Here is a 24,408-nt window from a genome sequence, read left to right as displayed (position 1 = left end):
GGCAAAACTGTTAAAAAAAGGGGGCACGCAGTCAGGCTGTTTTTTCGGCTATTTTAGAAGCTCTTTTCCGGCTGTATTTGAGGTTTTCTTGGCAAGTTTTCAAGTTCTTTTCAGCTATTTATGACGTTCTCTTGGGTGTTTTTGATATTTTTGGCTTTTTGACGCTCAATTTGATTATTTGTGCTCTCAAGCTCGCATGCACTCACGCATACATACACACTCCCATCGACACAAAACTACAGACACACAAACACACACACACACACACACACACACACACACATACAAACAAGCACACACACAAACACTTACACGGCGATAGTGAAAATGGCAGACGTACGAAAATATAGAAACTTTACTGCTGGCCAATCACAATTGAGAAAATAGGAATATTGTTTTCTGGTTGGCCGATAGCTCAACAAATTCTCCATGTTTTAGAATAGGATATGCGTGTTAACGTAAAATTGTTCAGAAATCGCGATAAGCCGAAATAGAATAATTATAATTTTTTGGGGCAAACTGGTCTCACGATCCGTTGTGATAGATTCATATCAAGTCCCACGGGTGGCCTGAGGCATGGCCAGATGCGGTAGGAAAAGGTAATCTAGCATTAGTTTATATCCAATTTAGGCTTAGTGATCGCATAAAGGTACAGTGTTATGAATTTCTCGACCAATCACATTCGTTGAAATTTCTATATTTTGGTACGTCTATTTGTTAAGCCGTCACCCACTTACACACACACGCTCATAACCACACACACACACATGCGCGCGCGCAAACACACACCCGCACACGCTCACAAACAGACACACACACACACACACACACACACACACACACACACACACACACACACACACACACGGACATACATGCACATACATACACATAAACACACACACACACAAACACACAAGCACGAACGTACAAATAATCACACATTTTTGTGCATAGCATTCGTGCGAGTATACGGCTACTTCCTCTATTGTCTTGTATTGTGTGCTGTTGGCATTGTTTATTTGAATCAGTTTCCATCCAATGTTTCGTTTTCACTGTCAAATATATAGATCTGAACAAAATCAAAATTGCTGAACAAATGTTGCGAGAAAGTCTGGTTATAGTTGTATATCAAATATGGTTCCAGATCTTCCTGACTCTCAAATGTCTGGCAGCTCTTTCTGGTCTGCTGGATGAAATAGTCGCCCAGGTACTGGGAGAATGCTGCTCCGTAGAAGCCATGGGCAACTGGATATGTTGGATATTTGTACCACTCGAACAAGTTCTTTTCAGGATGGAATTGGTAACCAATAATCGGCAATCTAAAAATTGGTATTATTAGCCGAAAAAAAATTACTAACGGATTAGCTGATTAGAATGAGAGAAAACAATCAATTTATACTTATTTCTTGTAATACTCGTTAAACTTTGAACATATATAGAACAAACTAATGCAACCCAAATGTTGTTTTTCTCTATAATTGATTATTTGATACAACCTTGTACGGAATTAGTTAAGCTCTTGTCTCCATTCAGTTTTCCATTTATTTTTGTTTTGAAATCTTTTATCGTTGATTGTAATCAACAGTCACTTTTAAAAAATCCTGGATTTCACCATTGGTGTATTTTTCTAGCACGATTCGATCAAAGCGTTGTTGTTGTTCATTCCACGCCCACACAGCTTCAAGCAGATTGAACAAATGTGTACAAAACACTAGCATCAAACTAGACCGCAAATTTTAATTTGAATTGTATTTTATTGTGTTTTAAACACTTGATATACACAGTCATGAAGTATGGAGGCCCTACCCTAACTGAGACCTCAGTTCTACACAAACCGACGTGTTGTGTGGAATCAAACTTTAGAAGATGATTCCAAGATATGGTTTGAAGCTTACAAGGTTCCTGTATGAAACTTGCTAGAACAATTTTTGTTGAAAAATATGCCTTCTAACGCTCTAGAAAATTTATACCAATCCAAACAATGCTATTCTAATTAGATAGATCTTAGCCTTCTCGGAACACCAAAAAGGATTCAAAGTAAAAGCAAGGTTCTCGAAAAGTTCGCATTCTGATATTACATTTTTAATTTGTTTTGTGTAGGCAAAATACAGGCGTGGTTTTCTCAAGGCGATGTCTAGTCAGATTGTGTTTATGTTATGCTAAATTTTAACATTGGAAAAATATGGCTAAGGCAGATTTATTTCACAAAGGAAACTAAAATTCAGCGGTAAAAATAGGTTTGGCTTAACACATTTTTTTTCATTGAATGTCATCTTGAAACACAAAAATGACTTTTTTGAAGATGGATAAAAACATATACTTTACGGCTTTTTAAGTTTCTTCATATTAAATTGTGAATGAAAACCGGAGGTTCAAAGCTGCCCTTAAACACATTTCTAACGAATTTCAAACCGCATCAGGTAGAGCTTAAACAAAGCAAAGTTATTTGTAGTGTGTTGGAAAAGATATGGGAACTCTCCTTAATTAAAACCAAATATTAAGTAGAAAAAGAGGTACAATTTGTCTTTATGAAATTACTTTCAATGTCAAAACCAATAGTTGTTAACTGAAATCATTAAAGAGGTTCATCTATTCCATCAAGGTTGGCAATTGAGATTCATCTCTATCCAGAAAAAGCAATATGACTATATAATGAACAGCAATACAGAAAAGAATTTTATTTAAATTTTGCGAGAAAACACTGTCCAATCCGCTAAATTAATCTTTTCAACCAAAAGTTTTAAAATTGACAAACTGCAGTAGCGTGTTATCAATGGTTTGATTTGTGAACTGTTATTCTTTAGACAAAAAAGAGACAAAGTACAAAACAGCAAAGATATAAATTACGTTTATATTTCTGAAAACAATTCATTTCAAAGCTATGAAAACCATTAGCTGTCATATGAGATAAATGAATAGTTTCAAATACGCGTCCAAAGACAGCCAATAGGATTAACCATTACGCTGAAATGTATGCGGAAAAATCATACCTCTACATTAAATGACAAATAATGACAAAAGGCCAAGTTTGAAAACGAAATTTGCGAAAAAAAGGTTGTGGAAGCCGTTGAAACCATAATATATTCAATATCTTTTTTGATATTTACAATTGAGCTTTCTATCAACATCAATAATATAATATAATACATCTCATTTATGTCAATATGTGACAAGATTCGGAAAAAATTTCAAAAACATTCAAAACTCTGGAAATCAACAAAATTTGTTTCGAAAATCGTAGTATCAAAGCCAAGAAAACATTACAAAATATTTTTCAAATGATAAAAAACGCCGAGTCTTTGCTGAGACTTTTGGAAAAACGGCAAAACTTTGTTTTCAGAGCACTCTCAGAGTACGCGTGGGTAAAAATTGTTTTATCTAAAATTTCTACAGATTGTTGTGACAAGATTTTTTGTCTGTATTCATGCCAAATATGTACAAAGTGGGCCAAAGATGCATATTTGTGGCCATTTTCATAAAAAAAGTGATGAATTGTAACAAAAACTAAACCAAAGTTGTAGCCTAAATTTGGATTAAAGGGTTCAGCATTTCTTTTGTGTATTTAAAACTAAAAACAACTGTTTTTTAAACATCTTAGCAAAACTTTAGCCAAAAAGAGGAAATTTTTTAGCAAAAATGCGGAAAATGAGAACAAAAACAGTCAGCCATTCAAGAAAATCAGTCAAATATTCACAAAAACTAACTCTAGATAACTCCGTGAATAAAAAACCCAAAACAAAAAAATTTTTTTTTCTAAATTTTACACTAAACGCGCTTCCTTATGATACGACACAACTTCTATGGCGAATTCAAAATGAAGGTCAAACTTTAAAATCTCATGTAACAAATTCATTATTCGTCAGGTTGTTTCACTTCTCATGATTTCCCATTGGTTCCTCTGAGCCCAAATTAAATGTGCAGGTGAGTTCAGTAAACAACACCTCTGGACTCACAAACAAATTTAAAGTGACTATTCAAATTCAAATGTGGTCACCCAATTTAGATAAAAATGATCAGAATCGTGAGTGATGTAATTCAGCATTGCGCTTGGCATTTACCATGCTCTTTTCGTTCGCCAATTAGTTATTAAATCTCTTAAAACCACACATGCGAAAAAAAACGAAGGAGAAAATTATGACAAAAGCACATTTCGTCAAAATATTGTTCTAAATTTTAAAAATCAAATACACCTGACGGAAAACTATTTCTTCTAAGAAGAAACACATACCTTTGAATACGAAGCATCTAGAAATTTTATTAGAGAATGTTTTACGAGTCGCCAAAAAATGGCGAAGGAGCAATTTTTTCATAATCTGTTACATTTTTCAAAACAATTTTTACAAAAATTTCAAAGCCATTTGCTGTCAAATTGACAAGTTCAGTAGCAAGAATTACACCTCATTAGAGATAATTCGCCTCGAAAGTAAAATAAGAATTGATAGTTGCACTTTTAAAACAAGATTCAAAAAATCAAAAACAACACATGGAAGAAATTTTACCAATTTGTGCTAAATAAACTTACATGATTATACATTTTTTTTCTTTAGCGAGAAATTGGAAGGCAAAGTTTGTTTTTTTGAAGATATTCATGTTCCAGTCATAAAAAACCACAAGCCATGAACTCTATCCATCAATAAATTCAACCTTTTCCACCGCTGAAATCAATGAGTCCTTTTAATACTCAGATTGTGACGAAACTATATACGGAGAACATAAATTTCCAAAAATCAAAAAATTGTGAAATTTTTACCAATTTATTTACAGACGTTTTTTGCTAGTTTTAAAGTAAATAATTAAATAAACTATAAACTGTGACCTTTACTTTCATTCTCTTAGTCTTATTGAGAACTTCAGACAGGTTTGTCTGTAATGGGACGCTTGGTTTGAAAGTTAACAAAACCATTAGTTACCAAATTAGATGACAAAAAAATTTTCACCATAAAAACAAATAATTCGTGTTTTTATACTTTGCCAGAAAATTACGAAACGAAAACCAAAATAGACGTCGAATGTCCGCTAAACTGAAAACAAAAAGTGACTTTAAAAACCGAATTCTTTTTCCAAGTTCCGACGTGTTGTTTTAGAAGACCACGATCTGACAATAAAATATCGCTTGGGCGTTAGTAGGCCCGCAAATATTGAAAAAGATAAAACAAAAGGCCAAAAAACCAAAAACTTTTTTTTCAAAGTACAAAATGTGTCAAAATGTGTCTATGTGTCAAATACAATAAATGATTCGGTCAGCCAAAATTGGCTGATCAAAAAACGGATGAGCATGAAGTTCATCCATCCAACAAAAGGAGTCGAAACAGTAGTAACAAACACGATATTGATATAAACACTATTATGATAGGCACACTTTTACAAATGTTTTTGCTTTTCAGACAACATAGAATTTTGAAAAATTTTGTAGGACATCAGTGAGACTGCGAAACAGTGTGAGTTTTTAAAATTTCACATCTTATCAAAAGTTTAAAGCTAATTGTTTCAGTCTTTAACTGCTGATAACAAGTCAATAATTACTAAATAATTATTCTTGAGAAAAACTAACTCTGTCCATCTCCAAAAAAAAATCTACAAGAAAAACCATTTGAACGTTACCTTATTGTTTTTATGAGGTTTAAATCAACATCTGTGCCCTTTTTAGTAGTTTAAGAGTTAGTCACAAATTAATGCTTTTTTTATTTCCGATCGTATTTTTGTTGCGCATTTTCTCAATGAAATTTAACGAGTTCATCAAAAACTTTATAAGAAAATATTGATATTTTGATATAAAAAAAAATTATATATATTTGAATAAAGTTTGTGGTATCCATTTTAAAAAACTATAATTGACTCCATATAGATATAAAAAACTTTAATAATGATCTTGCAAGTTCGATGAGGAAAAAATTTGTTTCTGTAATTTTCGCTTTGGTTAATTGAACTTACCCTTAATATGCGCGATACTTGGCTCAATGTTACCTTTTCCCAATTTTCTAAATCTTGCTCTTATATTGTGCAGGGAAACGTGCTTTTCGCTATTTGAGGAGACCAGCACAGATTCCAATTGGTTTAAACTTGAAGCAATCACAGAGAGAGACTTATCGGTCTGTTGAAGTTGTTTTTAAAACAGCTTTTTTCAATTTTTTACCAACCTCCTAACAGAAAATATAATCCAAATTTTTTGTACGCCTCACTTCGGCGTTCATGTTTTTCTGTCTAGAATGCATAGAATGCGGCTTTTTTGAGCTGCAGATTACTATATACAGCTTAGTATGACAATTAAGATCTCAAACAAAACTTTGCCTGGGACGCAAAAAATTGTCTCATTGGTGCTTCCAAGATTGCATTAAACCCTTTACGTCCTAATATGATTACTAAAATGTGAGGCATAAATTTTTACAGTTGCTAAGATTGTTTTAAGATGTGCAATCGGGGGTTGAGGTGTGTGATGGCTCGCTAATAGAGAAACATTTGTTCCGGAATTTGTTGCTCAACATTTTTGCCTCATCGTTCACAACATTGACCTGCTACATAGGCTATCAAAATTACAAAGCAATAACCGCAATAATAAGTAAAAGCTAATCATTAACAAATAGTTTCTATAAAAATGAAATAATCGAATGAAACTCTAACTTTTTGCCCTCCATTATAGAGACAAACTTCATGTCCTCTTTATCATAGGAGTAGGCAACCACGTCAAATAACTCGTGAATGCCACTGTTGTTTTCATAAGTACTTGGTGTCAGCCCGTAATGGTGGAAGTTAGGAGCCAGTGCCATTTCCTGCATTGCTGTCAAAAGCCACTCTGGAGCATTTTTGAGAAGTTTGCTCTGGTTAAATCCATAGTCAGTGATTTCCAGGGTTGTCAGGAGACCAAAACTGTCTGTATTGGACATGACGTGATGGTTACCAGCTGCCAGTGTCGACAGCTCCTCAAAACCTTGAAGGTATTTTTAACAAAGAATATTTATGATTCAGGTCTATTAGATAATAAGTTGTAACTAACAAATTCAAATTACACAGTAACATTTTTCGTTTTTCGGAGCAGTTTTTTCTTGATGAAATGGGTTAAAAAAAGGAAAATTATGTTTTATTCGTCGTGATTTTACCGATTTGTAAGGTCAAAAAGTGTGACACATCAAATATTCAGTAAAAAATAAGGGAATTTTTTATTCACATGCCAACATTGTTTGGCCAACCTCAGATTTCTCGAAAATACTTAATTTTCTTTTTTCTTCTACAAGCATATTTTAAAACTAGGATCATAAGCGTTTGTGAAAACCAGTTGCAGTAAGCGAATTTAATTCAGACTTCAAACAAGTTTTGATATATTCGAAACTAGTTCGCACGATGAGTAACTCATTTCCACTTTCTTGGGCTAGACTAGTAACAATTAGCAGTTTTGGTTCACCCATATCAATGTTCACAGTAACAAATGAAACTTCGACTTTGGTCAAAAGTAACTAATAATAAAGGTTGGGCAATAAAATATTAGGCTAAATACATTCTCAAGATGATGGAAATCGGTAACTTATTTCAACGTGGGAAAAAAATACGAAAATAAAAAAAAATGTTATTTTTATAGAAACAATTCGAAGCTAAAACATGTTTAGTCATCTTTCATGACTCTGCTTGAGGTCACTGAAACTTCTTGCACGTCTTAAACTGATAAAAGTTTGTGGGTGTCAAAATCAGGTTATGTACAGGAGAACTTTTGGCATTGGAGACCTTACGATTTTTTTAGAACTTGCATCTGCGTGTTATAATTATGTATTATTACGTTTTGAAGAATGACTGATATAATCAAGTTGATTTTTGATTTTTTTTTTAAATTTTTAAATGTGTTTATGGAAAGGAACTTTTTGAGTTTGTTGAAGAAGACGAAAAGCGTTTTGCAGTTGCTTGATGATGAGTCCTTCTGGTAATTTTTGTAGTACCTGAATTACTACAATAGCAGATTGAATCCATTTTCATGAACTTTTTCAAGACTTTCAGGAGGAGTTGTAATTTACGATGAGTCTTCCAGGACTTTAAACTTGAAGACTCATAGAATTTATCAAAATGTTTGAAAACACTCTTCATGTAATGTTTTGTTCTCTTAAAATTAGCTAAAATTAAAAAATACAAACATATACATTTATATATATATATATATATATATATATATATATGTTTATATATACATACACACAAACATACACATACATAGATATATATATATATATATATATATATATATATATATATATATATATATATATATGTGTGTGTGTGTGTGTGTGTGTGTGTGTGTGTGTGTGTGTGTGTTCCTGAGTATGAGTGTGTGTTCCTGCACGTAACACAATTCCTCTTATTGTATGCTAAACTGCGCTTGAGTATGCAAACTTGAATTAAAACTAATTTTCAAAGCTTAAATGCAACTCAGCGAACTAAGCTAAAATGAAACTTTTTGCCGAAAAATACCACAGCAAAAAATTTTAAAAAAGCAAGACACTTCTCAAAATTTTAATTCAAATTCAGTAACCAGTGTTAGCGACTAATTAGTCTGAATACAATTAATTGCAAATAAGTGTACAGACAGCTATAAAACCGAGAAATTTAGTAATACATATTGTGATATTTTATCATTGTGAAATTTGGTTACAACATAAATTGTGGAATTCAGTTACAGGATTTGGTACCTGGATTCCGTTTTTGAACAAAACACAGTTGTGCAAAATTGAGAAAATCTATTTTTGTGGAGCTCAGGCTACAATGGATGTAGTCTGAATTCCGCAATTTACCGTAACTGAATTATACGAGGGCAAAGTCAGCCAAGTTTATTTCAGGTCTGTATTTGTGGTGTTATGTTTTTTGACGAAAACTTGACCTGGGAATTTGATTTTTCGCTAAACTTCATGACACTTGGGGTCTAAATTTTAGAGTTTTCGAGAATGCATAAATTCACGAACTATAAAAGTTCTATTATTGTTCATGTGTTTTTTAATGAAAAACAGCTTACCAAGACATATTCCCAGAATTGGAAAAATCTCCCCGCTCTCGTTGAAAACTATCTCTGAGTAATCAAATGCCTTCTGTGCAAAATAGTGATATGAGCCAGAGTATAAGGACACGATTCCTCCTGGCAGCACAACTCCGTTCAAACGGGGCAGCAGATAGTCGTAATAGTCTTGGGCTCTGTTGGGTAGAACTGGCACCACTTGGGCCGCAAACATCTCAACAAACTTGACATAACTGGAGGCAATGTAATTAGATGATGGAGGGTAGCCAGGTTGATTTAGATCCTACAGAGAGAAAATGAGACAAAGCTTCTAATTAATTTAAGTAGACAGTTAGCAACTGAGGCTATCATGTTTCGGTGCTCGGTAAACTTGAAATGACATATTAAGGTCAGATGCTTCTAATCGTCACCGGAGTCGCCCCAAAAGAACTTACCAATCTAGGTACTAGTGAGGATACCGATTAAACACTCTAGTCTAGACCTGGAATTATTATAATACGGTTTTCGACCGATAAAAGACATGAAAAGACAGTCCTGGATAAATTTTTGATATGAAAAGAATTTGTCTGAATTTTGCGTGATCTTCTCGACTTTGATTGAAACTAAAGCAATTGTGCAAGTATTAGGATAGACAAAAAATGTCCTGAGAATTGAAAGTACAAAAAGACAAGTTCTTGGAATTTGTCTGGACAATACAACTTGTTCTGCAATTTGACTAGTCAATAACAAAATTATCCTCGCCACCGTAGCAGTGTCTTGTTTTTCATTTCCTAACAAAATAAGACATTTAGCGAAATTTGTTAACCATTGGGTAAGGTTGGAGAAGGTCAGGAGATCGAACCCAGATGTTGGCGGACACTTTTTAGTTTGACTCATTTTTTTCTTTGAATGTCTATGAATATTGAGAAAAATGTGGCTGATTTTATGAAAAGAATTTGCCTTGACTTTAACAGGGTTCTCCACGTTGTAATTTAACTCAATATTTACCCCCCTCCCCACCTGTAGTTATTACGTTTTTTCATAAATTCAAGGTCTAGACTAGGGCAATTAAAAAACAGTGAGCTACATTGACGGCAGCATTGCGGAAAAATCTTGTTGCTTTCACTAGGATGTCAAAAAACTCCGATGGAGAAGAAACATAAAAGTTCGTACGGTTTCAAACAGTTTTAAAATTTTATTAATGAACAACCCTTCTCTCCTTTAGCCGCTCTCCATTTGACGACTCGAAGAGAAGTATTGTTTTATTCGGGTTTTTTTCTTACCGGAAGTCCTATTTGTACTAAAAGCGAACGTGAGAGAAACTGACGCCGAAAACCGTTTTTAGATCAATTAGGTTCATGGATCTTTGACAGTACATTATTGTAATCAGTGTATATGGCCAAGGCCATTCAAAAATTAAGGAACAGAATGCCTGTGTTTATGGCGTGGGGCGATTTTATTCGACAAAAATTCTATCCACACTAATAAGATTTTGGCGGTTTTCCGTCCATTTTTCCCTATTTCTTGTTTTTTCGGTTCGATTTGCTTTGATAAAGCTTACTGAGAACCGTCAAAAGTTTTTAATTTTCATTTTGTTTTTATTGAAGTTATGATAATTTTTTGTTATTTAGTGTTTTAAATTCAATAAACACTTGTTTCAATATTGCATTCTTAACAAAATTTTGATATTTTTTAACTTTTCATTAATTTGAATCTGCGAGTTCAAAACAATGCAAACCGAACAACTTTTGTGTATTTAGTTTTCGTATTCTGCGCCGGGTTGTAAAAGGAAACTTTTTAAAGTTTTAGATCCTTTCATTTTCTCATTTATTATTTTAAGTTGATTTTGTTTTATATAAAGCAGCTGCGAGGATTTTCTAGGTTTACTATTGTGAATTTGTTGTTCTTGTCTTGACTGAAGAGTATTACTCTGTTGCGAATTTCTTGTATACAGGTTAAGGCATTAAATAGTTTTTTGCTAATAATCTTTTTACTCTATTTTTGTCCTGATAAAATTCAAATTTGCATTTTAACAAAAATTTCTCCAATAAGAGAGAAGTTTTTGTGATTTTTCAAAATCTAAAAATGCTGCAAAAAATTCTGAAAATGCTCTAAGCCAAAATCTCTTCTGTTTTCCTAAGAGCTAAATTTTTGTTAGTATTCAGTTTTTTAAAACTTAAACAGTTACCAATCTGAAAATATCATCTGTCTAAAGCTCTCTCCGAATGATTTTCGGTTACAGCATCAATTCCAAAACTTTGAACGTGTGAGACAGATTTTTGACAAACATTAGCCTGTTCAGTTTCAGCCGTTTCTGTCCATCTTAGAATTTTGCCTTTTCTAAGTGACCAGATACCAGATGTCAGATGCCTTTTTTTCCTTTTCAGGAAATCAGATTAGCTTTTCACTGTGAATAGGTTGTCTTTGGATTTAAATCTGTGTTTCATATGTTTTTGTTTTCTGTTGTTAATAGTTTTTTCAAAGTTTGCCTACATCATTAATATATGTAATGAAGTTTTTAGTCATTACAGCTTTAATTTCATAACTGAATAGTTTAGCTAGCACTGGTGATGTAAAGAAGTTGTCTTGCTGTATGAAAGATTGTTTCTGTCAGACAACAATTAATGGTTTCATTTTCAATAAAAAATTTTGGGGAGGTCCGATGCTTCCACTCGCTTCCAAAATTTTTCTGTCTAAGTTCAATCAAATTCACTTTTATTTCTTTCGTTTTATTTAAGTCACTACTTTCATTTTGACGTCTGACTCACTATTTCAACAAAATGGATTTCTGAAACCGATATAAAAAGCGATATAAAAAGAAACCAATAAAAACCGGGCACCAAGACTTAATTATTAAAAATTTAGTTCATCAAACTATCAAAGGTCTTTGGAGTATACTGCTAATTGTTATTAGTATTCATCTTATTGTCCTCCAATTTAGAGGATGAATCATTTGTCCAGAACAAATATTTTCTGATATATATTTTTCTTCTGACTACAATTTTTCTTGCAACACTGCTTAATAAAGATAGAGAATTTTTTGCTAAAACAATCCTTTTTTTTCAAGGCAGTTTTTCAATAATTAGCAAAAAATTAATTAGACAAGAATAAGGAATATACAATTCAGGTGGTATTACTTATAATTAGCTTTAAGAACGTTATAGAAAAAACAGCAGCTAATGAATTGGGGAGTGACTATTAATCCTTAGATATGTCAAATTAATCTTTCAATGAATTTACCAGTTAAATACTGAATATGTATTTGCAAAAGTTGCGTGTACAGTCTGTATTTGTATTGACAGAAGATAATTTACATGCTATTTTTTTAAATTTACCTGAGATAATATACCAATAACTGGACGATCGTTCGAACATTCTTTTCCACTGGCCTCTTTTAACAGAACAGTCCCAAAAGAGAAAATGAGCCAAATCCAATGCATTCGATAAACTGATGAGTCGAATAAATGAAAAAAAGTTCAAAAGCTGTCAATTATTTTCTTTTGAAATGTTACTTCAATTTTTAAAAGAAAAATTGACCAAAAATTTGATAAAACGTATACCAAGTTGCAACTGTTTGATTAAACTTGCACCGAGAAGTATTTGTTTTACACGAGTAAATCAACTCTATCTCGAATTATAACATGTAATTCATTTCACAATAGGAACACATATAATTCAAGTTTATCTCGAATTAGAAACTTTATAATTAAGTTCAAGTCCAAGTTTGAATTCCATATCCTATTCAGAGTAGGGCTATTTATAGGTTATAGCGAGATAGTACGCATTCACTGCAGTTCTTAACTCTTGTCTCACTTCTCGACTTTAGAGAATCGCAGAAACTAATCATTTAAACTCAATTTAAGTTTGTTCTCGTTTCTAGACAACCACTCACGTGTGACCTTTGCCGACTTCAATCATCATTTAAAAAAAGGTGCTTCTTTTGCTCTGTGAATCCTTCAAATTTTAAAAATCGACATGCTGTTTGAAAGATCAAGTGAAAAAATATGAAAGCAATGAAAAAACCGACAAGATGTTTAAAATTTCGTTTTATAATGAAAAGTTATCGATAGATTCAAAGTAAAAACTCCGTTGATTTTATGCTAATTTGAAATTTAAGGTCTTTCGCGTTAAAAAAACTGATATTTTGAAAAAACCTTCCAGCGTAGAATATAAAAATTTAACGATCTCTCAAATTCAGCTATTTCTGGAGCAAATATCTATCTAAGTTTGATATTAAGTATAGGTTCGGTTGATTTTGTGCTGATATTATTGTTCTTCAGAAATCAATTCAACTTCATTCAAACTTATCTTTGAAAGCAAATTTAGGTCAATGGTTACTTATAATTATATGATACTATAACAATAATTACAACTTATTTATCAGTACGTTATTAGATGTCCTAAATCTACAAATAGTTAAAAACGACATTTTTGAGCAGAAAATAGTTACACTTCTTAAGGAGAAAATTGATTAAGACGGTTGAAGATCTTTGTTTACTCAGCAGTAGGTAATTGAAGACTTCGGTTTTTGGGCGACAAAACAGAAGTTTTGTACTTTATGGAGCAGAAAGGAGACAATAAAATGCCGGTATAACAGTTCTTAATTCAGTTTCAAAAGCTATCTTATGAGAGTACTTTTTTAACTTCAACTATCAGTCGACAAGACGCAAGCGTTTCTGTTTCGTCATTATGAATTCCTCCATAAAATAATGTAAGATTGTCGTTAGTGTTAACAATTGTTTGCTGATCTCTAATGCAATTAAATTGTGGGAAATAACATGTATCCTTCCAATATTCAATTTTTCAATTGCATCAATAAAACAGAATGGTAAATAGCCAAGTCATCTAATGTAAATTGAAGAACACTTTTGCATCCTAGCTTTCAGCGTAGCAATTATTTCAACATTTCTATAAAGAAACCTGATTATGAGCAAAATAGCTTTAACACTCAGTTTAATCCTATTTGGGTAATCCTTTTAATTCAATGTACAAAATGTGAGTTTCAAAAATAAATTTTTGGTGATCTTATATGAACAAAAACAGTTTTTTTAAATTATTCTATAAATATTCACTTTTACGTTTTTTGATCAACCACTAGTAGAGCTACCACTAGTTCACTATGATATTTGACAGATTATGTCACGTTACTTCTGGTTTTCCAAAAAAATTAAATAAAAAATTCAGTTATTCGGGTTTTTGATAAGCGTGACAATGCCTCAAGAGAGGGTCACATTGAAGCGTCGATCAAGTTTTCTGGTTTCTTGAAACCGTGGTCTAATTACCTTTAATTCATTGTTTCCAAGTGCCCTTTTGCACTTTGATTTCTTGTGTTATCTATTATTAGCTTTAGAACAAATAAGACATTTCTTGGCAAAATTTTTTTGCCAAAGTATCAATAAATATTGATATCTGTAACAATCTTGGGCCACCAAAACCTAATCTAGCAAAAATTGGTTTTGAGAAAACATGTGCTAATCTTACAGCTGGGCGAGTTAAAAGACTTAGGTCTGTTTTTTCACAAGAATTAGCGGTTTAGTCGCGTCCGGTTAACGTCCTTCCACTGGTTCTTGAGGCCAAATTATTCTCAGAGTCCAATTGTCCAGTAATCAAACTATCTCCTTTTTTTCAAGCTTGAATCGCAAATTAGTCCATTTTTGGCGTTCAGAGTTGGGTCGTATTCTTGGACCAGCCTCCTCCACAATGATCCCAGTCGTTGTTTTTATGAGTCCCTGTTTTCGTCTTCAAGGAAAGGTTCTCATTGATAACACAGGCTGGTACTTTGGGGAAGGCCCGACCAAACAGTTAGTGATTTTGGGTGAAAGGATCTTCGTCTTCGTTACCGCTTCTGACGTGCGTCAAGGCAGCGCGTTACCAAGACATTCTGATACTTTGACAATAATTGGAAAGACATACCAATTCAATTTTGCGGATCCGATATTCAAAACAAGAGCTCAATTCACTATCTGTGCGAGTCATTCCCACACGCCTCCAAAATTTGGAGCAAATTGGGGGCTTAGGCGAATTTGGACTGCCATTACCCAGGAGTTCCAGAAGGCAATGACGATGCCTTTTTTTGGGGGGGGGGGACTACGAAGCGTTGATTTGTTTTTCTTCGTGATTCGACTTATGGTTTTGTTCTTTCGTTTCTCAAAACCTTGCTTTAATTACCTTCATATCATTGTTTCCACGTGCCTTTCTTTCCTTGATTTCTTGTGTTTTGAATCATTTTTTTAAGCTTTGCAACCCTTGAGGTATTTTGTGGCTAAAGCTTAGCGCCAGAGTATCAAGGTTTTTTGATGTCGATAACACTGCGGTCGAAGATTGGCTGATCAGAGGTTGTTTTGCTCTGTGATCTTCAGTCGCTTGAATCTCTGATCTCAATTAGCACTTGTATTGCAGAGCCTGTATTATTTACAGAATTGAGTTCACTGGTATCAATTGAATTTTTGGGAAAATTTTAGTTTTATCTCTATATCTCATCAATTATTAACAATTTTGAATTGAAGATTTCTATTCATTCCTACTCGCTATCAAAAATGTACATCTGGACAAAGTGGAAATTACTGAACAGATGCAATGAGTAAGTCTGGTTATAGTTGTATATCAAGTAGGGTTCCAGGTCGTCCTGACTTTCAAATGCCTGGCAACTCTTCTTGGTCTGCTGGATAAAATAGTCGCCCAGGTACTGGGAGAATGCTGCTCCATAGAAATCGTGGGCGAGAGGGTAAGTGGAGGATTCGTACCACTCGAACAGATTTTTCTCAGGGTGGAATTGGTACCCAAGGAATGGCAGGCTGTAACAAAAAAAAAGTTTGTTCACACAAAAATTGTTAGTGGGTGTAAATTATTTGCACACCACAAGCGCTACCTCTTCGAACATGTCTTTTTTTAAAAAAATCAAAAACTAACCATATATTGATCAAATTCACAATACTCGTTTACAGATGGCATGCACTAACATAGACAAAAAAAATTTGTAAAAACGACAACAGTAAAAACCGAATAGTGGATTCAAGGTTAAAAGAACATTTAACCAATTATCAGAATTTTAGCCACTTCATACTATTCAATGTTGAACAACATTTATCGTTTTTCTTATTTTGATTACGCAAACAAATGTCCAAAAACATCAATGCATAGGAAAAGCAACGGAGAAAGGCACATTTCAAATAACAACATATTGGTTGGGTAAAAAAAATACGTTAGTTAAAGACTGAGAACACTGAGAATATTGAGAAAACGACATTACAGGACCGAAGAAGTATTTTTTAGCAATTTTTTTAGCAAGTAAAAACTGCTTTATTGAGTGATCAAGAAACCAAAAACTCTTGATAAACGCAAAACTCGCAGAAAAATTGTATATTAATCAAAGTAAGCTCAGAATTGTTTGGCACATTTTACTAAAAAAACTTAAAATTATAGCAAAAATAGACATAACGCGCACAAAATCAGTTGCTGAGCACTAGATATCCCCGGACAAAAGCGTTAGATATCCCGTTCTTTAATATGTTGACGCGTGACTAGATGGTTTTAAATTACATTGAGGAGGACGACATTTCGAAACAAACAGTTTTTAGACAGGTCCTCAATTCAAACCCAAGAAACTAGGAAAACTAGGATTTTGATTTGGATTATACAGAAACTGAAACTTGAAAACCGAAAGAAAAAATTCGGGAACCACTATTATTAAAATAATCAAAATAAACCAGGTCATGCTGACAAAGCTCACAAAACTAATTGCAACGAACAATTAACACCAGCTTTTTTGACAAAATTTTGTCATGGAACAAAGAGATTGAACATCGAAAACGATAAAAAAAATGGACTTTCGTCAAAAACCAAAATGTTTCTGAAAAAGTTTGGAGTCAAAATTAATAGAACACGTTCCAAATCTGATAACCGTTGAAAATTCATAACAGTTCAATGTTTGAGAGCACTGAGCATCTCTTTTTTCTATTACCCTTAGGGATAAAACGACTGTGGAAAATAGGGAATGCGATTAAAAAGGACGCTAAAAAACAACAAACCAAAGCCCAAACTCAAAACATTTGTGAACACTAATAAAGAAAAGTTTATGATTTCCCATAGGTAAAAGCACCTTCTTTAAAGTTTCATAATCAATTTTCAGTTACAAGACTATATGATAAGACAAAACAGACAACAAAACATAGGAGCAAATATCAAACTTTCTTAAACACATGGGTGAAAATCAAATATTCGCAAAAATAAAACACGGTGTCAATGTCAGCAAAATCAATAGCTGCCCATTGGTCTATTCCCACTACAGTATTTATGCAACTTTTGAACACAAAAACTTTTGTCACTTTTTCTAGTTTTCGCTAGCAGGTCAACAGAGAAAAACAGAAAAGAAAGACAAATTGTTTCTCAACATGCGTAATGAAAGTCTCCAAAAACCAAAAGTTTGCATTTACTCAATCGGCAATTTTTGAGCAACTTGATACTACTTTTTGAACAAAGTTTGATAAATTTACGCTTTGAAGTACTCACTTTGGCCTTCCATTTGATGCAGAAGCGTGAATTTAATCTGTGCTCAAACTTAATCACTGAATTACATCAAAAAAGCGAAAATTTTGAAAAGCGAAAATAAGTTAGCGTTTGTTACTTGAAAAAAAAAACGAAATCCAGTTGCAAATCTGTTGTCTTTAAGCTTTTATTCTAAATTTTTGAGCTTAAAATCTTTACTCAAAGACCTTAATGGAAACCATTTAGTTCATAATTAAATGAAGTTGACTTCTGTGTGCTTTTATCAGGTTTTATAATCCGTTTTCTCATGCACCAAGTTGAAATGACAAATAAGATGTAAGATGAATTTCTGCAATTATTTTATTCTGTATTGTATTTTCCGATAAGAGAATTAAATGTTTGACTCCAAAGCATTGCAACAAAGCATAAACAATTAATTTTGTCTTTTAATAGAAATAAAAAAAATAGTAGTAATAAGAGCCAAGCATGAAAATTAATAAAAATCCTCAAAAAAGCGTTTTAAAACTATTACGTTTCCGGGAGTTGTCGAATTTTTTTCATAATAAAAGGCCAGTTCTTTAACTTTTTGGTTTACTTTTACTGATGGCATCACCAAGGAAAGCATATTCAAGAAAAAGTTTGCAACCCTAAAGAAAAAATTTAGAAGACAGAAAAAGATCGACATGATAACGAAAGCTACTAGATAGATTGTAACCGGAACAACAAGCATTTTGCTCAATCTATAATCAACTCATTCATTCGTGCTCGAAAAGTAAATTAAAGAAAATTGTTTTAAATTGTAGAAAATTGTTTGAAATTTTTTATTCACATTAAATATAACTTTGAAAACTTCTCCAATATATAACTGAAGAGCTCAGTAAAATATCTCGGGCAACTCAAACAAAATATACTGGAACAGATTTGATAACACTTTTTGATATGAATAACATCATCCGCCTATCATATTTTCATGTTAAAAGGTGTAGATGGGGAACAGCACAACAAAAGTTGGGCGCAAATTAGTCAAAGATAGGTACATAGGTGACAAGGTGCAAAAATGTTTATTTTATGCAAACCAAAAACTCATTTGCGTTTCCTACAGCATGTTAGTGTCTTTTTGTACAAGTAGCATACAACCAGTAGAACAAAAAGCCCTGAGCCATATCACAAAGAAAAAAAGCAAAGAAAGATTTGATATCAGTTCTATCACAGAAATACTAAAGACCAAAACAAAACAGAACAAACATTCTAACAAATTAAATTTTATCAGTCATTATGGAAATTTCAGAAGGAGCACTACAACACATAAACAATTTTTACAGTATGAAGAATGACAAAAGGAACTAGTTGAAGATTCTATCCATTAGCGAATTTGACCAAAAAACAAAAACTAAGAATGGCTGACAAGGTCAAAGTGTTAAACAAGATGACGCAACAGCTCTTAATGACCAAATTACGTCCGACATTTTTCAATCGCAGGAAACTTGCTTTGAATTCGAAGCTGAGTAAATTCATCAAACTAAAACATTTTTAAGATTTCAGAAAAGCTAAAAAAAAAGAATTTCTATTTTTGACTTGAAGGTGCGCATTTCGCATAAACACTTTCAATTGCTAAAAAATCCATTGTTAATTCGAAGTGAACAGAGGGACAGAGAAGAAAACCCTTGTCAAAAGACCATAGAAACTAACACGAAATTTAGAATGAGCGCTTTCTGTAACTTTTAGCTATTCGTCGAATAATAAAATAATTAATTAAAAATCTGATTATAACAATAAAAATTGAACAAGACAAAGTTAAAATTGATTTACAATACTCAATTAAATATTAAGGTATATTATAAAATTAAAACTATTGTTAAAATATTTTAAATAATAAGCTGCTCAAAATCAAAGAATAGCCGTATCAAATACGAAAACGCCTCTGGAGTCGTCTTTGTAAACAATAAACAATTATTTTCATTTAAATCACGCCAAAACAACAGAAAAAAAACATTTTAATAAAAACTGATTAAAAAAAATGGTTATAAAAAAATCAAAATCTCCCTGAATAAACATAAGTACGAATTAAGGAAGAATGTTCTGCTACAATTGAAAACAAAGATTTTTTCGAAGAATTACTACGCCAGCCAGAATAGCATCCCATTATTTCTCAACTTTGCAAATAAAACATCTTTGTGAACGTAAAACAAACTAGTGTTTAATTTTTTTCAATTTTTACACCAAAAACTGTTATAAATTGTCAATTGGACAATTCAATTCCATGAGCATATGGCATCCGTTTAACAGAAAATAAAGGTAATAGTTTGGTGTCTAGGAAATAAACCCCCACGGAAAAAAACCCACTTAACTTTAGATAGGAAATAAACCCCCACGGAAAAAAACCCACTTAACTTTAGATAGGAAATAAACCCCCACGGAAATTAACCCCTACGGAAATAAACCCTACGGAGATATATCCCATTTTAAAATTGAATTTCGGTCGTGATAAGTTGTTCGGTTGTGATAGTTTCATATAGTGGGGGTTTATTTCCTATCTAAAATGAAGTGGGTTTTTTTCCGTGGGTTTTTTCCGCAACCGAATATTTTGAAATGATGAACAGAAGTTGGCTGAAATGCTGAAAAAAGTTCCCAACCAATTTAAAACAATAAAAATTTATTTTAAAATGCGCTTACCTAATGACAAATCTAAAACATTACTCTTGGTTTAACGAAATAACTTTTGTTCCGTTACAATATTCTGTTAAAAATGACTGTCTACACAGACGTAAAAAAAAAATAAAGCAAAAAAGTTCATACCCCATTTCTTCACTCTCAAAAACAGTGAGTGGTAAAAACGAATATATAGAGACACTTTCCTCTTCTCTTCAAAATTTCTATTCAGTAAAGCGAGTTTCGACAGTACAAAACCTTTTTCAAAAACAATTTTTTTTTCACTGAATGCAGCAGATGAAAAAACTTTTTCAAGCTCAGCAAAATTGTTGACCGCGGCTTTTCTCACACTTTGGCTTTTTTCGTAGATGGTAAAATTTTAATTTTATCAACCGCAAACGCCTCTTATGTTGCGCGGTGTCTTCAATCTGCAATTTCGATTCGACAAGTTTGTAAGAAATATCTTCAATCCGTCAATGAAGCTAGCGAACCAAGCTTTTGAATATTAAATTGCGAATATTAAAGACTTGTTTCTGCTTCGACACTGAATAGTCATAGAAATTGGAGCCGTTTTAAGTCGACAAATGTTTGTATTTTGTCAAGTCAAAGATCCGATAAGGTCCGAATGGTTAATTTGTAAGATCTGATAAGACTGATCTTTTTTCGCGTAAAATCTGATGAGATGATATTTTATCATTTCGGATCTGTTAATCTCAAGTTTTCTTAGGCAAGATCTGACTGTTCTAAATAATTTACCCGCTTACTATTATCTTATGAGACAATTTCGAAAGAAATTTATAAGATCTTACAAATTGAGAATTCGCGAATCAACGGGGGATAGAAGATCAATACTCCCCTTTGATGTGTATAAAAAAGAGCGTTGGGAAAGTGGTGCTTCTTTCCAATTTGTAAGAACCAAGAGCCCTTTTATCATCCACTGTCTCCTATCTTCTTGTCATTGAAAAAAAAACAAAGGCTTTGTTCAAATCCTAAAATATATCACCTTTTTCCTTCCAGAATTGCGACAAATTTGACGTTCTCTTTATCATACGAGTAAGCCACTGCCTCAAACACTTCTTGTATTCCACTGTTTTGCTCATACGTATTTGGGGTCAACCCGTAATGGTGAAAGTTAGGAGCCAGTGCCATGTTCTGCATCGCGTTCAGAAGCCATCCCGGAGCATGTTTGAGAAGTTTGCTCTGGTTAAATCCATAGTCAGTGATTTCCAGGGTTGTCAGGAGACCATAACTGTCTGTATTGGACATGACGTGATGGTTACCAGCTGCCAGTGTCGACAGCTCCTCAAAGCCTAAAAACAAGCCTCAGCAAAACAATACATAATGTTTGAATACATATTTTTTGATGCATCACTTTTGTCTAAAATTTGTATTGTCGAAGCGGAAAAGATGAACAGATTGGTCTAATAAGCTTGTATATTTTTTCCAAATTTCCAGTCGTTTAAGCGACTCGGGGTGTAAGCAATTTTTTGAGAAACTTTACCTAAACAAATCCCCAAAATTGGGAAAATCTCTCCGCTCTCATTAAAGACTTTCTCTGAATAGTCAAAAGCTTTCTGGGCAAAAGTATGATAAGACCCAGAGTATAGCGATACACTTCCTCCTGGCAGCACAACTCCGTTCAAACGGGGTAGCAGATAGTCGTAATAGTCTTGGGGTCTGTTGGGAAGAATCGGCACCACCTGGGCCGCAAACATTTCCACAAACTTGACATAACTGGAGGCAATGTAGTTGGATGATGGAGGGTAACCATCTTCATTTAGATCCTGCACAAAAACATAATGCATCAGGCATACAGAAAATTATGAACATATAAAATGTTGTGAAGCCATTTTTCTTGTATTATTTGTTTAGCGAGTTTTTTTAGCAGTTCATTTCAGTAGATTACAATATTTGATTGTAACCCCAAATGTTTAATATTTGATAGATAATAAAACCCCGAAGATTTGATAGATAATTGTAACCCCAAATGATGTTCAATCATTGTTACCCCAAATGAAGTAACCCAAATTGTAACCCAAAATGAAGCACTTACAAAAATTGTTCAATTGGTTACTTAACCTACTTAATAATCATTTGTGAGTACAATTTTCTTGCTTTGGAAACAAATTTTTGAAAAGTTTTTGTTTAAATGCCGAATTTGTTATAGTAGCTTTTGTTTTAGCTCAGCAAGTGACTAGGGTTATCAATATTGACAAAAAAGTTCAAAAGAAAACTTTAAACGGTGGAAAATTAATCTAGAAATTTAGGTAACAAATCCATATTAACTGCAGTGCTATAATTTGTTCTCTGAAACATCTGTTGAAAAAGGAGAAAATCTTTTTATTCGGTGTCATGGACCTGAAGAGCATTGTATCACGGTTTAAGCTTCATTTAACCGATTTTACTGAAAAGAAACCATGTTGGCCTCTAGTTTTATGCGCTTATCTTTCTCCTAAGTAACAACACATTAAGTGCAACTTTTTGTTTAATCATCTCCTGGTCAATATCCGAGAATGCAAATTTCACTAAATTCTGCGTTTTTCAAAAACAAACTATTCTGAGCATTTAATTAGCCTATAGCCTCATTGCCAAAAATTTTATTAGTAATTATTTGAGACCAACTTCAGAGACTTAATTGTTCTTGTAAACAGTGATATGGGTAATTTCATAACCACTATTGTGTTCTTTATCCACAATTAGTATCCAGTGGGGAATTTCTGAAATTATTCACCAAATTAGGTTTACTTTCATTTTGGTAATTAAATACTGTATCCGCGGGAAGAGGTAATTTTATGCAGATTTGAACTAAATTTGCCTAGTTTCGCCCGTCTCCACAAGCGCTTTCAACTATGATCTTAAAACATGTGTCGTGAAAAAACCCGATAACATTGAGTATCTATACTCGGTTTTTCGGACATTGGCCACGTAATGATTTCAGTACAACAATTTTTGGAGCATTTTTATCGTGATATTTCGTTTACTTATGACGAATTCGTTGATAAATTTTCAGCTAAATAGTTAAATGCGCAGCTTCTTTTATAGCATGCAGTTACATGCAGTCGTTTTAGCGTCAAGTTTGAGCTATTGAGAAAAAACTCAAATTCAGAAGTCTGATTTTTTAACCTTCTTGCCTAACTCTTCTCAACTGTTTAGACACAGTGAATTTCCTTGTAATTAATTGTCAGACTGAAAAACAGGTTTTTGTTTAATTTCGTTTTATATATACATAATTTTATTTACATAATTTCATAGTCTTTGAAACTAGAAATTTAAATATTTATATATGTTATCACTGTATCGTTCTTCTTTTGCTTGAGGTTAATATACAAAAATCAAGTTAGGACCTGTTAAATTAATTTTGGGCAAATTTTCCTCACCTGGGATAAAATTCCCACAACTGGGCGATTGTTCGTGCACTCTTTCGCAGTCACAACATTTAATGTCGCAACCAGAAATAAAACAATCGAAGTATGTCTCATTTTAATTGTTAATTTTAACAAGCAGCCCAAGCAATAAATAGATCTTCTAAAAATGAATAAAAATTCCAAACTCGCCGTTGCAATTTGGCTTTTAATTCAAGTTATGTTAGTTGAGTTAAACGATTTGTTGTCCGTTTGAAGAAGTCCAATATTTTGAAGGTATGCTGAAATTTCAGTTTGCTTAAATTTCTTGGTCACGTGACTCTTGAATACCCAGTTATTTGACCCCATTGTTTCATTCCAGATAATATTTTCAGCGAAACAACATTGGAACAAATATGTTGAAAATTAAAAGGCATTTTGCAAAACTGGAATTCAAAAGGTAAACAAAACAACCGGCATAAGTTATTAAATCTATTTATATCAAGTTTGCCTATTCTGCTCGACTTGTCAATTTTACTGGCCCGGCCCATCCACTGTTTCGAACAAAAAGCCGATTTATTATCTTAGATGTTGGTTCTGTATTATCGTCGTGATCTTAACTTTTGTTCACTTAATTCAAATAATTAAATTTGAACTACTGGTTTAAATTTATCTATTTGGGAAAAAGAATGCTGAGACAGTGCGCAAATTTCACTATAAAGATTTAAATCACAAAAATCTGTAGACTCAGTCTGCACGGGACGTGATTGAAACTCAAAAATTCCCTCACACTTGCATTAATGGTACAAGTTTCAAATAATTCTAATAAGAAATGCGGATCAATTTTTTTTCGAAAAGAGAATTGAAATTCTTTGTTTCTTGAGAAAGACTTCCTAAACGTATGAAATTCAAAATTCCGAAAATGAAATTTTCAATTTTCTACCCGTCTTCCCCTTTAACTACTTT

The 24,408-nt window shown here is 32.9% G+C and overlaps 2 protein-coding genes across 2 annotated transcripts; both read right to left on the bottom strand.

Moving 5' to 3' along the window:
• Positions 1-763: 763 nt before the first annotated feature.
• On the bottom strand, positions 764-12,633 carry LOC142340734 (gamma-glutamyl hydrolase A-like). Its single transcript, XM_075391433.1, has 4 exons — positions 12,304-12,633; positions 8,990-9,272; positions 6,622-6,928; positions 764-1,322 (listed from the first exon to the last, which is right to left on the bottom strand). Exons 1-4 carry the CDS (start codon positions 12,406-12,408, stop codon positions 1,028-1,030), a joined length of 990 nt encoding a protein of 329 aa, XP_075247548.1. The 5' UTR covers positions 12,409-12,633; the 3' UTR covers positions 764-1,027.
• Positions 12,634-15,461: 2,828 nt separating this feature from the next.
• LOC142340733 (gamma-glutamyl hydrolase B-like) lies at positions 15,462-23,794 on the bottom strand. Its single transcript, XM_075391432.1, has 4 exons — positions 23,479-23,794; positions 21,603-21,885; positions 21,105-21,411; positions 15,462-15,762 (listed from the first exon to the last, which is right to left on the bottom strand). Exons 1-4 carry the CDS (start codon positions 23,578-23,580, stop codon positions 15,489-15,491), a joined length of 966 nt encoding a protein of 321 aa, XP_075247547.1. The 5' UTR covers positions 23,581-23,794; the 3' UTR covers positions 15,462-15,488.
• Positions 23,795-24,408: the final 614 nt, after the last annotated feature.

Source organism: Convolutriloba macropyga, chromosome 6 (assembly GCF_964194025.1).
Source record: "Convolutriloba macropyga chromosome 6, txConMacr16.3, whole genome shotgun sequence".
In the NCBI taxonomy this organism is placed as follows: domain Eukaryota; kingdom Metazoa; phylum Xenacoelomorpha; order Acoela; family Convolutidae; genus Convolutriloba; species Convolutriloba macropyga.
This window is presented reverse-complemented; position numbering and strand designations above follow the sequence as displayed.